A 16,448-nucleotide genomic window follows, 5' to 3' on the forward strand; every position below is an offset into this window, starting at 1 on the left:
CGGGCTGAACATGCAGATCACTTTCTTGGCTTGGCTTCACAGCCCTCCCTGTCCCTGCAGGGCCCGGGGGCTATCACAGGCTTGCCAGGCTGCCCACGGGTGACTGGACAGACAGTCCCGGCAGGAACGTGACAGGAAATAAATGTAGGTGATTTGTCCTTGTTCTGTTCCAACTTGTGCATTAGCATCCTTTGACATGAGTTATTTGTCTTGGTTTCTTTAAATTCCTAAGTGGATTATAATTTTTCTCTTGGTATTATTTGACAGTAGTCATTTTTCAAGGTTTCATGACGTTCTTCAAATACTTGGAATTTTTGGAGCAAGTTTAGGAAAAGCCCGCCACCTTCAGGTCAGACTGCGCAGTGCAGCCCTGGGCGTGTCCGGGCGCTTGGCAGGTGCTGAGGACCAGCAGACTTGGGGGGCCTTGCCTGCCTTCTCCACAAAAATTGAACTGCCCCATCGGATGTCTCTAGAATAGAACATATTATCAGTTCTTTAAAAAAGGGAAAAAGAAAGAAAATAAATCCCCAGTGACCACTTTTGGAAGTTGTGCTGTTCTAGTTTGTCTCATCTGCAGTGACGGGCAGCCTCCCGGGCTGTCCCCGCCCCACTTTTGAGGACAGACTTTGCATGCTTCAGAGGGGGCTTGGGAAGCGGGCGTTCGGGGAGGGCACTGCATGCCTGAGGGAATGGGGGCCCAGATCCCATGAGGCCCCTACGTGGGCTACCCTGTGTTCCAGCACAGAGGGCAGTATCAGAACAGCAGGACTCTCCCTGATGTGTCAGAGACGTTCCCTCCTTTCCTTTCTGCTCTACATTTTAGTATTTCTGGTTTGTTGCTATCAGAGGGATAGCGTGGATTTCAAATTATCTCACCAGAGGTAAAGAAACATGATTATTCGGGGAAATAATAACAAAACAACAAATGACATGCTAGGCACAGTGTCATGGAATTTCTGTGCATTGTCTCATTTAATATTCTTGACAGTCCTGCAGAGTAGGTGCTGTTGATATTCCTGCACTACGGATGTGGAAACTGCGCAGGGAGGGTTGCAATGGCCTCTCTGGGATGACTGGGCTGGGAAGTGTGCTGGTGCTGCATTCAAACCCAGATCCTGTGTCACTCCACGGTCCAGGGGCTCGTCCCTCCTCTGTGCAGGCTCCCTAAGCAGCAAAGAGAAAGGGACAGTCAGGGACCAGGGAAGAAAGTGACCTTGTAGAGTAGCTTTGGGGGAGAAGGATCCCATTGTTAAACCTCCAGGGCATCTCAGTGACCCTTCACAAGTAAATATGTTGAGTTTCTAGGATTGCGTTCACTTTTGTCACTGTTTGCAACTGCTATGCAGAATACCTGGAGGGATCCTAGCAGTAGAGAGAAAATGGGCATTTCCCCAGGTCAAAAGTCCACATAGTAAGAGTGTGTGAGGTGTTGTGGGGCTTTCTTGATCCAGGTAGAGTTTTGCTCGTGCAGCATCTGTCTTTTTGGTGAGCCCTACGTGCAGGCAAGCGTCCCAGCTCCTGTCCAGTTGTCCTGAATGTTGGAGCTGTAGGAAAGCTCTGCAGTCTGACCCCAGTTCCTTTAGAGACCAGGGAACTTGCAGCCGACCGACTCATAGAATAAATATCCTGAAGTAATATTTTTTGTTTGCTTTTGTAGTTCTTTCTCTGTCTCAAAAAAACTCCATGGTGTTTTGAGATAGTTTTTGAGTGGCTGTTTATTTAATTTAATCAAGTAATACATGTGCATCATGTTTAAGCCAAATTAAACCACATGGCCCCTAGGAAAAGCAGTATTCTGCTGCTTCATGTTACCTCACTTCCTACTCCTTGGGGACAGTTGCTTGCAGCCTTTTCAGCCATTTCTTTGTATGTTTATCTCCATATTTCTAAATAACATACTGTATATCTTGTTCCATCAGTTTTGGACATCAGCTGTTGATTTCTTATGAGGACTGGGATGTAGCTCTCTAAATTTAGCATATACTCCTTCTTCCCCTCTCCACTCTTCCTTCTATCCCCCTAATGTGGTTATATCACAATTTTTTTAAATTACCATTCAGTGTTTATACTATAAATCTGTATAAATTTTATACACAGTATGGTTAATGTGAATGTTAGAACCATTTTCTTAATTGCAAAACTTTTATAAAAATTTACAAAGAGGTATGTGGTTGCTTCTTTTTTTAATTAGTTCAGTTTTTACATAACTACACAAATTCATCCTCAGTGTTTCTAACAGAACTTTAACGTTCTTCCCCAGATGGTCAGATAAATCAGGGGATCTCTCAGGCCTATTCTCCTCTGGTGAGATCCTTCCAGGAGTCCTCGGCTCCACGTCCACTCTGGACTGGTTGCTGTCCAGGTCAGCGGCCAGCTGTAGACCCGGCTAGTTTCTTTCCCTTTCTTCTGTGTCAGGCCCCATCTCCCTCTTTTTTGGGTTTAGTCCCTCATTTTGTAAGAACATATCTCCCTATAGATGGCTACCTGAGAAAAGCTGCAGGGAAGGTCGATTTTCTGAAACCTTGTGAATCTGAGAGTGTATTCTACCCTCACATGTAATAGATGACTTGGTGTTAGACTTGCAGAATTCTTCCTTGTCATTCTCTAGGTGAATTCCACATACTAATATTTTCTCCTTGCTAATGAATAACACTGTGTTTAATGCTAGAGAATAAGATCATTCTTTTACAAAGAGCAGGTAAATGCTGATTTAATTCATAGGATGTACAGGAGAGACGGTATTGACTGTCTTCATCCAGAACTTCTCTGTAGGAATGTAAGGGAACGTATATTTATCTGGGCAACATATGATTCTAGCTGTCTATAGAGACAATAAGCTAATTCCATACAGTCACTCTGTAGGTTCTACAAAGACAGGCACTTTGTGTTGTTAGCGCATGTGTTCCCTGTGCCTAGCACAGTGCCTGGCATATAATGACTGATAGGTCTGCTGGTTTGTTCTACTAAAATCCATAAAAGAAATATGCAGAGTGAGTAGCTTTTCTGTCGTTGCCCTTGGTATATTGATGATCAGTTTTGCGTGCCTCTGCTGAGTACCACGGGGACTTTTTCTGGATGAGTCAAAGAACCTCTGTTTGGGATACTGAAGAAATATAATCTTGAGCTTGGGATACATAACTCACTGACATTTGCCCTATTTCCACTCATATTTTGCCCCAAATACTTGGGTTTTGTTTTTTTTGTGTGTGTATTTGTTTTCTGCCCCGTGGAATAGGATTGCCCCTTTTTTATTTTTGTGTGCCATCTTTAGTTTTAGGGAAACCACCACTACTGGAGAGATGGGATTTATTTGGGAAAGAGGGAGACAAGTAAGGAATCCACCCTAGCCTTCTTCCCTTATAAGGAGAACTGGCAGATGGGAAGTGGTTAGAGCCTCACCTAATGGTTTTTAGAGTTTTAATTTCATTAAAACTTGAACCCAAACATATCAGGTAGATTTTTTTTCCTTTTCAGCCTTTTGGATTCACGGGCAGATGGATTCCTGACCTACTCAGGTTGAATTAAGGAGAGAGGGAGGTCTGTTTGTTTCAATGCTGTGGTCTCCAGGACACCTTCTGTAGTCCTTTGTATTCTTAGAAACAAAGTCACCACCTCTTGGCAGGAGTAAAGCCACTCAGATGCCAATGGTGAGGGTTTGGTTTCAAGTCACCAGCCTTGGCAAGGCAGTGCTGATTTCCTTTGACAAAGACAGCCAGCCCCTTCTCTGTTCAGCCACTTGGGCACAGAGGTAACTTCCTCAAAATAGAAACCTTTGAGGACTCTTATCTGATGCATTTGTGAATCATTATGCTTTTCCTGAATTTTAATTTGGTTTCATAGACCTTTGAAAATACTACTTAGCTTTCCCCCCCTTTCTCAAATCAACTTTTAGAAAAAGGAGGGCTTAGGCATTTTCTTCTGGAAGACAGTGTGGCTGATGTCTGCAGCAAACACAAAGGGCTGTGGCGTTGACAGATCCAAGTTTTATTCTTAACTCCAGGACTATTCCTGGGTGTGTGACCTCAGGCAGGTCATCTCTAAGCTTCTATTTCCTCATCTGTAAAATGATTTAAATAAAATCCACCTACAGTGTCATCATGAGGCAGGGATTACCTGAGGTCAGATACATAAAAAGCGTATTGCTCACAGCGTTCAGTGGACACAAGTTCTACAGGCACGGGTGAGGGGCCCACGCCCTGGGCGGCCGGTGGTGAGTGGGCCATAACCGAGGATTTGAACAGTCACACGGCTCTACAACTTGCCTGCAGCTCTTGGCTATTTGTGTTTATTTTTTCTTTGCTAGGCAGGAGGGATAGCTAAAGCAGGCACGTTCTTTTGCTTCTACCCCAGGATCTAGTTAATCTCACATGATAATAAAGCATAACAATAGTAATCTTAGCAGCTATGATTTATTGAGCACTTTTTATATGCCAGGCCCGATGCCAAGCACCTTCTGTGCACTTTCCTTTCATCTTCAGAACGGTTCTGTGTAACATGTATTGTTAATATATATCCCCATTCTGCGTATGAGAAAGCTTGAGATTTCAGGTTTGCGTCTGGCTCCAGAGTTTTTGTGCTTTGCCCTCAGCCCTTGCTTTTCAGCTGTACCTTCATGGCCCCATCTACATGTGGTGAGTTTTACCCTCTATTCACCTTCCTGACCTCTAGACCTGCAGAGGTCAGGGCTGTGGTCCCTATTTCCCACAGTACAGTGCCGGGGCATTTCGATGTCAAGAGCAAAAAGACTTCAAGTTTCGCAGCTTCTTAACTTCTCCCTAGCTCTGGCCTGGCCCGTGGGCAGCTGGTGAGGCAGGGTGAGGAGCCCAGCTGGAAGACTCAGATTGAGTTCACGGGGCACCCCCCCCCCCAGGCTCTGCTTGCATTCCATTCTTTCCCATAAACGCACTGCCTGCAGAAGGCACTAGAGCCACAGAAATGGTACCTCCCAGAACTGGGTAGGGCTGGGAGCCAGCCGCAAGCAGAGGTCATTAATGAGGGTTGGATGGATGGACACAAAGACATCCAGTTGTCTGGATAATGAAGGAACATCGCCTTTTGCCCTCGGCTTCTGCAGTGGTGCGTAACCAGAGACTGAACAGAGGAGCTGGACATGAGGCATGAACCCACATTGATCTTTTCAAACTTATTGCCTCTATACTAGTTTCTCTGCCCCCAACTTTGCCTGTGTTATTTGTTCTCCTTTTGCCATTAATGAGACCGGAAGCTCCTTAGTAGCCATGACTGTGCCTCATACATTTCCGTGGGCTTTTGTTTGCATATAATTGAAAAGATGACGTGACAACATTTGAGAAAATTAAAGACCAAAGACATTCCTGCATATCCCCATAGTCTCACCTCCCTAACATAGTAGCTTTCACTTTTTACCTTTTTTTTTTTTTTTTTTTTTTAATTTTTAGTTATTTCTCCGTTTGGTAGTTGGGCAACCTGAGCTGTTTGTTGTTTTTACTATGTGTACAAAAAGCCTTTTTTTAGCCATTTGGGAAAATATATGCCCTTGTCAATAAAAGACAATGATCATTTTACCTTGAGCTATAATGGCTTTTCTTAACATACTCATGTTTTCAAAGGCATAGACCCTAAGCTGTTCAAGGCCTAATTCCGGAATTTCGAGACTTACTGCTCTTTATCCAGTACAAGATGGATGAGTCCAGATTGATCAAAGGATGTGTAATGGAAATGTTTCTGTTGATTTCTTCTTGCAGTACAACAAACACCTCTTCGTGCACATTGGGCATGCCAACCATTCTTACAGTGACCCATTGCTCGAATCAGTGGACATTCGTCAGATTTATGACAAATTTCCTGAAAAGAAAGGTGGCTTAAAGGAACTGTTTGGAAAGGGCCCTCAAAATGCCTTCTTCCTCGTAAAATTCTGGGTGAGTAAGACCTTGCTGTGATTTCCATGATTATTGTGTAATGATCACATCTCTCACATGAGTGCAGTGCAGCACAGCTGGCTGTGGATTTATACAGACTGCACCTGTGTGTGCTTCTGCAGAATTACCAAGGGATCACAGGATCGCTGGCCTCATACATGAACATAGTGTACCCAGGTGGCATTCACTGCCCCTGCCAAAGGGCAAGAGAGGTGGGGGGCCTCTCTGGGCTTCAGGGCTCACTCATACAGTGACTCATGACTAGAGATGACAAGTGTCACAGTGGAAAACAGGGGGGACTGATACCCCTTTACTGTTTCTCCTCACCCCATTGAACAAAGCAACCTATAAATTCCATTGGAGCATAGGACGTGGAGCTGGGGTGAAGATAAAGTTACATGCCTTAAGATTTTGGGAGGATATAACATGGCTTTGCACAGTACAGATTGAGTATCCCTAATCTGAAAATCTGAAATTCGAAATGCCCTGAAACTTTTTGAGCACTGACATGATGCTCAAAGGAAATGCTCATTGGAACATTTTGGACTTTGGATTTTCAGGTTATACCTACTGAGCCAGTTGGTACAATGCAAATATGGTCATATGCCACGTAATACCATTTCAGTCAACAGAATGCATGTAGGATAGTGTTCCCATAAGATGATAATAACGTATTTTTGCTGTAACTTTTCTATGTTTAAATACACAAACACTTACCATTGTTACAATTGTCTACAGTATTCAGTACTATAATGTGCTGTATATAGATTTGTAGCCTAGGAGCAATAGGCTATACCATATAGCCTAGGTGTGTAGTAAGCTATATACCATCTAGGTTTGTGTAAGTACACGCTATGACATTCGCACAATCACAAAATTGCCTAACAATGCATTTCTCAGAAAGTGTCCCATTGGTAAACGGCATGAAACTATATCCCAAAATCCAAAAAAAATCTGAAATCTGGAACACTTCTGGCCTCAAGCATTTCAGATAAGGTATACTCAACCTGTATACACTTCATTTGTGGTTTAAAACAACATGGGCAAATTCTTCCTGGCTGTTGGAGCTTTGCTGGTGTTCTACAGCCTCGGAGAGGAGCTCCTTCCTTGTCCACTCGTAAGCTTGGGCTGGATGGCTACCGGGTCAGAGCAAGGGATAAGTATAATGTGTGTGTATTAGGGGGCTAGAGGGATGGCAGAAGACCAGATAACCTGCTAGCACTGAGAGTTTATAATTCCTCAGTCTCTACAATAATAATAATGTAAAAATTGCTTTAAATGTTTGTGCCCCTTAACATGGCATTAAAGGCCCTGAGTGGCCTGATTCCAGGTGTTTTTCTCTTGGGTTCTGCCAGAACCCCCTTGGCTCCACCAGTCCAGTCTCCACCTACCTTGCATATCTGGATGCTCTTTCTTTTCCTTTCCTCCTGTACCACTGCACCCACTTCTCTTCCTTGTGACTCCTCTGTTACAGCACCTTCCTCATTTAAGCAGACCCTTGATTTTTTTTTTTTACTCCCCACTGTATTTTGTGGTTAATCAGCTCCCATGCTGTGTCATGATTATTTGGGTGTGTATACCCTCCCCTCTGGACTCTGACTGCCTCTAGGAGACCTTATGCATAGAGTGGTTTCTGTTTATTGAATGTTTGCTGTGTGCTGAGAGCCGAACTAAATGTTTTACATGCATTTCAACTAATCCTCTCAGTTTTAAGTGGAATTTGCCCCTAAGAAAGCAGGCTCAGAGATCACAGAGGACAAAAGATGTGTAGATTGGGTACCTGGAACTTGAAATGAGATCTGTCTGACTTGAATGCCTCTGTTCTTTTCCTGGCTGCTTAACACCCTGGGAACCCCGGCCACAGGATCTGTCAACCTAAGACTCTCCGTATCTCTGTATCAAGCAGGCACCTACACATAAAGGCACAGCAAATATGGGAGCAAGTGGATAAATTAAAGAAAATTCATGTTTTAGATTCCTTGGGGGGGAAATTTGCACATTATTTAGTTTCTTTTATCCTTCCTTGGTAACTAGATTTCATTTTTTGCGCTTCCATGTTGAAATCTGGCTAGAAGTAGTAGGCTTCTACTTACATGAATGGTTGATGGATCAGTAATACACATGAACACCTGAAAAGGCAGGAGCAGTCACTTTCCTTTCCTAAATTCGTCTCTGCCTTTCAGCAATTTGAATGGCAGTTGGGGCATCAGTTATGGTAACACAACAATTTTCAAAATGTGGCCTGTGAACCCCTAGGGTTCCTTGGTATCTTTTTAATGGGTTGATAGGGTCAAAATTATTTTCATTACATTACTGAGACACAATTTGCCTTTTGCACTATGCTTATATTCACACTGATGGTGTGAGAGCAATGGGATAAAACTGCTGATGCCTTAGCGTGCAAAGCAGTAGTTCTGCTACTAAAGTGCATACACAGTTTTTAAAAAAAGAATTAGTAAAGCCAAGAATGTCCTTTATAAGTTTTATTACATCTTGAATCTAGAGTGCACGTTGAAAATGAACACAGTGAGCCTGTCACATCAAGGAAAACAAAAGACATTATTTGTTGCGAAATATGAGATTTGAGCTTTCAAATGAAAATTAAGATTTTGAGAAATTTGTATTCACCTCAGTGAGCTTGACAACTTACCAATATTTAAAGACTTTTCTGATGAGATCCACTAAAAGTTTGATTTCATATTGTGTTAGATAGACCAATGGACTGTAACATAGCGGAATTGGAAAAGTTTATTGATGTGGTTTTATATTCCACGTTCCAGCTAACCAAGAAACTACTACCACTCGTTGAGTTTTGATGTAGTATCAAAGAAAAATAACTGCAAATATCTTAAGAGCCTACTTCAAAATGTAAAACAGCACTACCCTTCTTACCAATTTTTTAAAAACACAAGCGTGTTCAATTTTTTTAAAAGACATATATTAATGAGCTTATTATTTTTTTAAATGAAGTAATTAACATTTAAATTTTTTTTTCAGTTTTAATTTGTACTACAAAAAATATAGGTAGTTAGAACCTACAATAAACAAAAGCTCTTTGAGGTCCTCAGTAGTTTTTATTTTGTTTTGTTTTGTTTTGTTTTTTATCCTGTTTGCAGTATCATACGTGATCATCAAACTGCTGCTAAACTGCTCACACCTGTTATTGCAAATTCAAAACCCAGGAAAAATTTCTGGGAATTTACTTTAGGTCAGGGTCAGGCTGCCTGGTAGAGCGATAAATTTTTTTTTAAGAGTTTAAGACGGGGCCGGGCACGGTGGCTCACGCCTGTAATCCTAGCACTCTGGGAGGCCGAGGCGGGAGGATCACTTAAGGTCAGTAGTTCAAGGCCAGCCTGAGTAAGAGCGATACCTGTCTCTACTAAAAGTAAAAAATATAAAAGAATTTAAAAAGGGATCCTTTGATCAAAAAATGGGAAAGCCATTATTTAAAGGCTATAAAAGAGGTTTTTATCCACGTTAATTAAAAGCTAATTAGAAATTATAGGATATGGTGTAAAGAAATCATTTTCAGTGCTTTCAAATTAAACAGTGATTTTAATGATAAGATTTCTGATAATTAGCATATTGTTTGAATTTAAAGTGGCATAGAGAGTGCTTAGAAAGTTTTTTTGGTTTTGCTTCCAAAATTGCCCCTGTTTTACTCAGTAGATGATTTTAATAAATGCTTTCAGTGATGGGGCCCTTGAGTTACGAATCCCCAAATAATGAGGTCTAGATTACAGATGTTTAGAGCATGGTGGCTGGTGTGAGATGCATGAATTTAGGAACAGTTATTCTGAAATCAGATACTTGTTTATTAAGATTTACAGAATTAAGATTGAGCACATCTATCAATGTGATACAAAAACATCACTCCTTCAGATCATTGTCAGGAATGTAACCTTTATAAGGAAATTCAGTTGTAACTATGTTAAAATAAAAGAGGGAAGGCAATTTAAATTGGGTTTACAATTTGAAATTTCGCTGGCTTCCTCTAATGACTTAGTATGAATGGGTTACATGTAGACTATCTATCCTGAGATTTCACTGGGTGTTTCCAGTGAGTGTTTATAAGTAGATTTAACACTTCCTTTGAAATACCTTTTGTATTAGCAATTGGCTGAGCAGGTTTTCTTATTTTCATGTGAATTCAGTAAATTACAACAGAGACCCTAGACCTAGTCCCTTTCTTCTTCTCCCTTTTTCCTCTTAAAGTACCCAAAGTCTCTAGGCTGTACAAATGTCTGCCAGCCCCTGCCTGGATTCTCTCGGGCTACATCAGGTGAGGGGTTTGCTGTGGAAGAGATGCTGTGTACCATCTAAAGTACCCGTACTTAAGCCCAAGACGTGGGCATCTCAGCTCTTTGCCAGTTGACACTTTGGGGTGAATGGGATGGCAGTGAACCAAGGAGCAGTTGCTCCCCGGTTTCAGGGTGGAAGACTGACTGGCATCTCAGGACTCAGGCCCCAAACACAAATGAATGGCAGCATCAAGGATGCACGGGCGCCCCTTCTACCATGTAAGCCTTACAATCTCTCATGCCTTGATGGTGGGGGACACCCAAGAGCCACTGGGCTCTTTCCTGTCACCCAGGCTGGAGTGCAGTGACGCAATCATAGCTCACTACAGCCTCAAACTCCCGGGCTCCAGAGATCCTCCTGCCTCAGCTTCCTGAGTAGCTGAGACCACAGGCATACCTTGCCCAGCAAAATCTTTTTTTAGGAGCCTTATTGAGGTATAACTTACATTCCATAAAGTTCACTCATGTTAAATATACAATTTAATGATTTTTAGAAAAATTTACAGAATTCTATAGCCATACTACAATCAAATTTTAGAATGTTTCTGTCAGTCTCAGAAGATCCCCGGTGCCCATTTGTAGTCAATTCCTGTGTCCCAGACAACCCCTAATCTACTTTGTGTCTGCACAGATTTGCCTTTTCTGGACATTTCACGTCAGTGGAATCATGCAGTGCATTGTCTTTCGCATCTGGCTTCTTTCACTTATCATAATGTTTTTGAGGCGCATCCATTTGGTAGCGTGAGTCAGTAGTCTTTAATTCTTCCTCATTCTCTGTAGAAACAACTATTAAGGTTAAACATACCATATTCCCTCAGTTCTAAGATATACATTTGTTCCCATTTTGACAGTCCTAAAATTGGGTGCTGCTCACAGCTGACATAAGCACCTTGCCCACCCCTAGGCAGAGGAGTAAGTTGTTATGTGGTTATTATTGCCTGACCCTGGCCAGTGTAGACAACATCTTGCCATTCCCTTGTCCCCTTCGTTGAGTCATTTGCACTGATAGTACCACAAGCAGCTGAATTTTAGCTTAAATTTGGATCCCTAATTAAAATGTCTCAGAAAATTACACATTGATACAGCGCTGAAATTGTTGTTATGATTGAAGAGGAATTTAGGAACCAGATTTGTTGTGAGGCAAACATTTGTCGCTGGCAGATGACCATACTGCTTTTTTCCTTATAAAACGCTGATCGGGTGCTATGTAGGCCCCAGGAAGGAGGGTGTCCACCCATGAGGGGACCGAGCCATGCTGCGTTGCAACATTGAGATTCAGATAGATGGGTTCCTGTGATATGGCAGACAGTGCAGTTAATTTAAGATAAAAAATGTCAGCAGTCTTGGGAATTGATCATAGAATTTCCAGAGCCAGGAGAGGTGGATGTGATTCAGTCGTGCATCCTGAAGGACAAAACCCAAGTATAGCTTGCAGATGACTGTCAAAAGGAGTTAATTCCCAGCCATATGAGGTTTACTTAAGGAAACAAAATTACGGATTTAACCAAGTAAGAAATGCAGTTGAAACTAATATCTTTGGAAGGGCCTCAAAATTCCACTCTCTGTCCTAATAGTGCTCAAGAATGTCAAGATTGGGAACACTGGTCTAAAGAAAGCTGTATGCTTTTAACATGCTATTCATGAACCTTACAGCCAAAAACTATATTCATAGTAGTCTTTAGTACGATAAATGCTTAGTCTCACACTTTGCTTGGAATAATAAAGTAATGAAAATGAAATTGTATGGATTTTGTATCCTATTGTCAGGTTATAACGTATTTTTAAACATATATTTAGTATTTCTTTTCTCCCCCAAAACATTATTAGTCATAGCTTAGAAATCAGGCTATATGATGTTATCCTATAGTCATTAATAATGTTTTGCTTTTTAAAATTTTTACAATTATGATCATTCAGCATAAACAATTAACAGTATATTCACAGTCACGTAATTTACTTTCTTAATTTTAAAGGAGAAAAAAGAAGATTGGTTTTACTAACCACACAGATGTGAGAAGATTTTCTAAAACGTAGAAAGGGGACACAAGTTATCTGGAAAGAGGGCAGCTTTTATAAGATGCTTTTATCTTGGTAGAAATGAAATCACATTTGTTCCACTAAAATGACAGCCGTTGAAAATAAAACAACTGGGCTTTATTTAAGGAGATGAAACCAGTTGCACATGTAAACTGGCAGAATGGACCCCCCTTTGGAGTTTCAGCCTGTTTCTAATTGGATTCTGCATGATTTAGGTTGGAATTGTAGACTTGAGTCTATCATTTGGAACCAAATGTTCCTGTTGCTATTCATGGAGGAGGGAGTTAGCAATATGGAATCATTTGCTCCCCACATGTTTTGAGCTGCTATCAGTAAGAAGGAGCCTTTCAGCTCAGTAAGTTTTCCATTTCTCTCCACTTCTGTCTCATCTCAAAATGTGTTAAGTTTTGGCCAGGCACGGTGGCTTACGCCTAGCGCTCTGGGAGGCCAAGGCATGATTGCTTCAGCTCAGGAGTTTGAGAGACCAGCCTGAGCAAGAGCGAGACTCCGTTTCTACTAAAAACAGAAATTAGCCAGGCGTTACGGCGTGTGCCTGTAGTCCCAGCTACTCGGGGAGCTGAGGCCGGAGGGTCACTGGAGCCCAGGAGTTTGAGGTTGGTATGAGCTATGATGATACCACCACACTCTAGCAGTGTGTCAGAGCGAGACTCTGTCTCAAAAAAAAAAAAAAAAAGTGTTTAAGTTTTGAAGTTAATTGAACAATATTAACTGATGGAATGATTTCAGTAGAAGAAAGATCAGCAAGAAATATCACCATATTCAGAGATGCTTGTGGGGCCAATAGATGTTAAAATTTGTTTGGGTAGAGTATGGTTATATGATTATCTTCACCCACAGTATGTTTTTTAAAAAATCATCTCTTGATAGGCAGGCCCTGTTTGATTCCCCAGAAATAGGGAGTCACTAAATTTGCACGTCCACCCATTTTGGTGTAATTTCTCAAGAAAAATATCTGGAGCGTGTTAGTGCTTTCTGAGTAGGCAGCTGCCTAGTCCTGCTTCCTTCCTGCTTCCCCAGCCTGTGTCCTAACTTCTTTGTGGGCCTCCCAGAGGGAGCAGGGATTCTCTCTCTGTAGCCTTTGTTTGTTCAGCAGTACAATGTATATAATAGAATTTCAAGTTTGTTCTTTTTTTTTTAGTTAGTTGGCTGGAAAGTTATTTGATTTGGTAAATAGTCCTAAAGAAATCGCTACACATTGGGCACTCTGCCATTTAGCCAGCTCATATTAACACCTGATAGTTTGTTTGAGGAATCATCCTCAAGGAATGTCTGGAAGGAGAGAGACCTCAAGAGACTCACCCAGAAGCTTTTCCCGGCCATCCCATCACTGGAAACTCATTCAGCAAAGAGCGTTGCTTCTAGAGAACTGGGGAGACAGACGTGAGGAGGAGGTTCTGCCTTGAGGGTTCGGGGTCTGGTGAGGGATGGCAGATGCTGGCGGACACACAGGCAGGTAACTGGGGTAGGGGCTGTGCTGGGACTGGACACAGCTTGCTCTGGCAGCACAGAGGTGGACCCTTTTTGCCAGAGAACATTTTGGAAGGCCCCACAAAGACATGGCATGTGAACTGAATCTTGAAAGTGTGTGTACATATGTCCTATGCAATATTTGGGAAATAGATACATACACACACTTACACACAAAGTTATTTCTTATGTATTTCATATGCAAATTTAAATGAGTGCCATGTATTTTGTCTGGCAACCCTACACTTGTTAGCTGACTATATATATTTGTTGCTTTGCGGTTGTTGTTGTTGTTCTGTGAAAGACTTTTCATGAACAGAGACTCCAAACCGAAAAAAAACCTGCCCTGTTCTCTGGGAGTGGGCTATGGCTGGGCCAGAGTTCACACACCTGACGGCATGAGCCTTGGGCCCGCTCAGCTGGGCGCCCGGTACTCATTAACTGCCTCCCTGGAAAGAACCGGCTTGTGCAGCTGCTGCGTCGTCGGGGTTGAGACCCTGACTCTTTCATCCCAGCCACAGTGTGAAGTTGCCAGTGGCGATTACCTGAAGTTGTGTGGATGATATTAATTGAATTTTTTTTTAATGAATGCTGGTATTTGTAGGAATTTGCAATGCAGACAGGCAGCCTTTCAACCAGTGCATATTGTAATTAGAGCAAGCTCTTAAGACTCTTTGAAGTACTAAATGTTTATGAAATTCAAATAGGGGTGCCAATCTGCACAATAAAGGGGCTCTTGGTGGTGTTTTTAAAAATCTTCTATTTTGTAGATGTAAATATATGCCATAATTAGTGAGAAGTAACTTGAAGAGCAGCGGCTGAGTTTATTCCTATTATTATTTAAAACAGCTGTGGCTGGCGCACTACAGCTGCTGTTGCCCTTGGGTTGGGCAGGGGCACAAGGGCCCTGAGTGCATACACTCTAAGACCCCCTTCCCTGAGGGCAGGCAGCTCCTTCACTCTCTCCAAACGCAGGCTGCCTCGCTGGGGAGCTGTCTCTCGGTCACCCCAGCTTCCCCACCCCAGGCCTTTGAATGCCAGTGGGGCTGGCTTCTGGGATGTTGCCCAGGATGCAGATGCATGCAAATTAGATGGGCAAGGAGGATTTGGGAGCAGCCAGCTTTCTCCAGACCCCCCAGCTGGGCACTGCCTCTAGGGGCACTTCTGTAGGACGATTGTCCTTTGGCGCCTGCGGGAGCAGCTGCGAGGCCATGCAGTGCCCTGCCTGGCCGAGCCTCACCATGTGGCAAGCCTGGACGGCCGCCCACAACAGGGCCCAGCTCCCAGTGCCGCCTGCCAAGGAGCCAGATGCTACCATTGGAAAAAATTGCTTCACAATTTGAAATCTTGGTCCTTTGATCATTGCCTAGAGAGGATGAAGAGGAGAAGTTCAAAGTGGTGTTTTAAACACCAGCATCTCCTTGTGGCCATCAGTGCCTATTAGCCTGTCGCTGGTCAGGGACAGTCCTCTTGATGTTTTCATTTTTGCAACCAAGTTATTCTGCCCCTAAGCCCTCTGGGGAGGAAGAGAGTGTCCACAGCCTACCCCTGACCCCAGACCCCTTCCCTCCCCCTGCTTAGGGGCTTATCTGCTTCCCTTGTTCCTGCAAGCTTTTCTCCAGTGAAACCTGGGGCCCAGTAGTTGTCTTCAGCCAGATGCTGCCCACTCCCATCCTTCTCTGGACAGTGGTGGCCTTCACTTCCCAATCGTCTGCCCCTGCAGCTGGTGGTCTCAAGAGGCCTGAGGTCTTGCAGGGATGATCCACTCTCTCCCCTGGCCTAGCCCTTCCCTCAGAGTAATTTGGATCCCATATACCTCGGTGAGGACTCATTTTTCCTGACCCATGAAATGGGATCATTATTTGAAACACGTTGCATTTTTAATATTTACCTAAAGAGGACAAAAACGTGAAATTAAACAGAACATATCCATGAATAAATGGGCTTAGTGAGAGGTAATAGAGGAAAAACCAATCTGAACTCTTGTCTGGCGGTTTAAATGTTTCAGTTGTGGGACTAATGAGTGTAAGAGAAGGATGATTTAGGGAAGAATTCGGCAGCATTTTGAGGGTGCATGTTTTTGTTTCTTTGCTTTCTGATGGAGTCTACTTCCTTTGCCTGCCACTAAAACCTGCTTTTGCTTCAACCTTACATTGTTTTGCAGGACTTGCCTACAAAGAGACCTTAAAGTCTTTAATTAATTAATTCAATACACATTTAGTAATGATGGCTTTTTTTTATTTCCAGAAAGAATTCCATAACATCTCTAATCATGGCTTTATGGTAAAGACGGTAATTTTGTATCTGTTTGAGCTGTTATACCCACTACCTAAGATTTGTCATAAACTCACAAATCAGAAAAAAATCCTGATTTTTCTGTTTGGAAAAGCCAGTGTGGCATCTGTGCCACACACCTGGCAAATGTGGGTTGGGGCCAAAACTGGCTCCTCGGTGACCATCTCTATCAGGTTTATTGATTACAACCCATTGTCTACATTGGGGGAAGGTCTCTGTAGATGTGACTTGAGGCTCTGTCTTCATCTCTGTCCTGGTCAGTATTTCAAATCAAGTTAATAGGACTGATTGTGGGTGTTGTTAACAGCTGTTATTTGTATTACATATTATAGTTTGCAGGTTAATTTCATATACATTATCTTCTCACATCTCCATAGTCGCCTTTGGAAATGAGTTGTTTTCTCTGTGGTTAAAGATGAGAAAAGTGAGA

General features: G+C 42.6%; 1 protein-coding gene and 1 non-coding gene across 6 annotated transcripts in view; one reads left to right on the forward strand and one right to left on the reverse strand.

Annotated features, from left to right (window-relative positions):
• The window catches only part of TEAD1 (TEA domain transcription factor 1), a 240,853-nt gene that overhangs the window by 205,823 nt on the left and 18,582 nt on the right, over positions 1-16,448 (forward strand). For all 5 annotated transcript variants that reach the window (XM_045557552.1, XM_045557553.1, XM_045557554.1 and 2 more), the window contains one exon: positions 5,724-5,897. In XM_045557552.1, coding sequence (XP_045413508.1) covers positions 5,724-5,897 — 174 coding nt within the window. The remainder of the gene's footprint in view (positions 1-5,723; positions 5,898-16,448) is intronic.
• Positions 9,002-9,193, reverse strand: LOC123643136. Its single transcript, XR_006736695.1, has one exon. It is a non-coding gene; the product is annotated as a small Cajal body-specific RNA 16 (non-coding RNA).

Source organism: Lemur catta, chromosome 7, assembly GCF_020740605.2.
Source record: "Lemur catta isolate mLemCat1 chromosome 7, mLemCat1.pri, whole genome shotgun sequence".
In the NCBI taxonomy this organism is placed as follows: Eukaryota; Metazoa; Chordata; class Mammalia; order Primates; family Lemuridae; genus Lemur; species Lemur catta.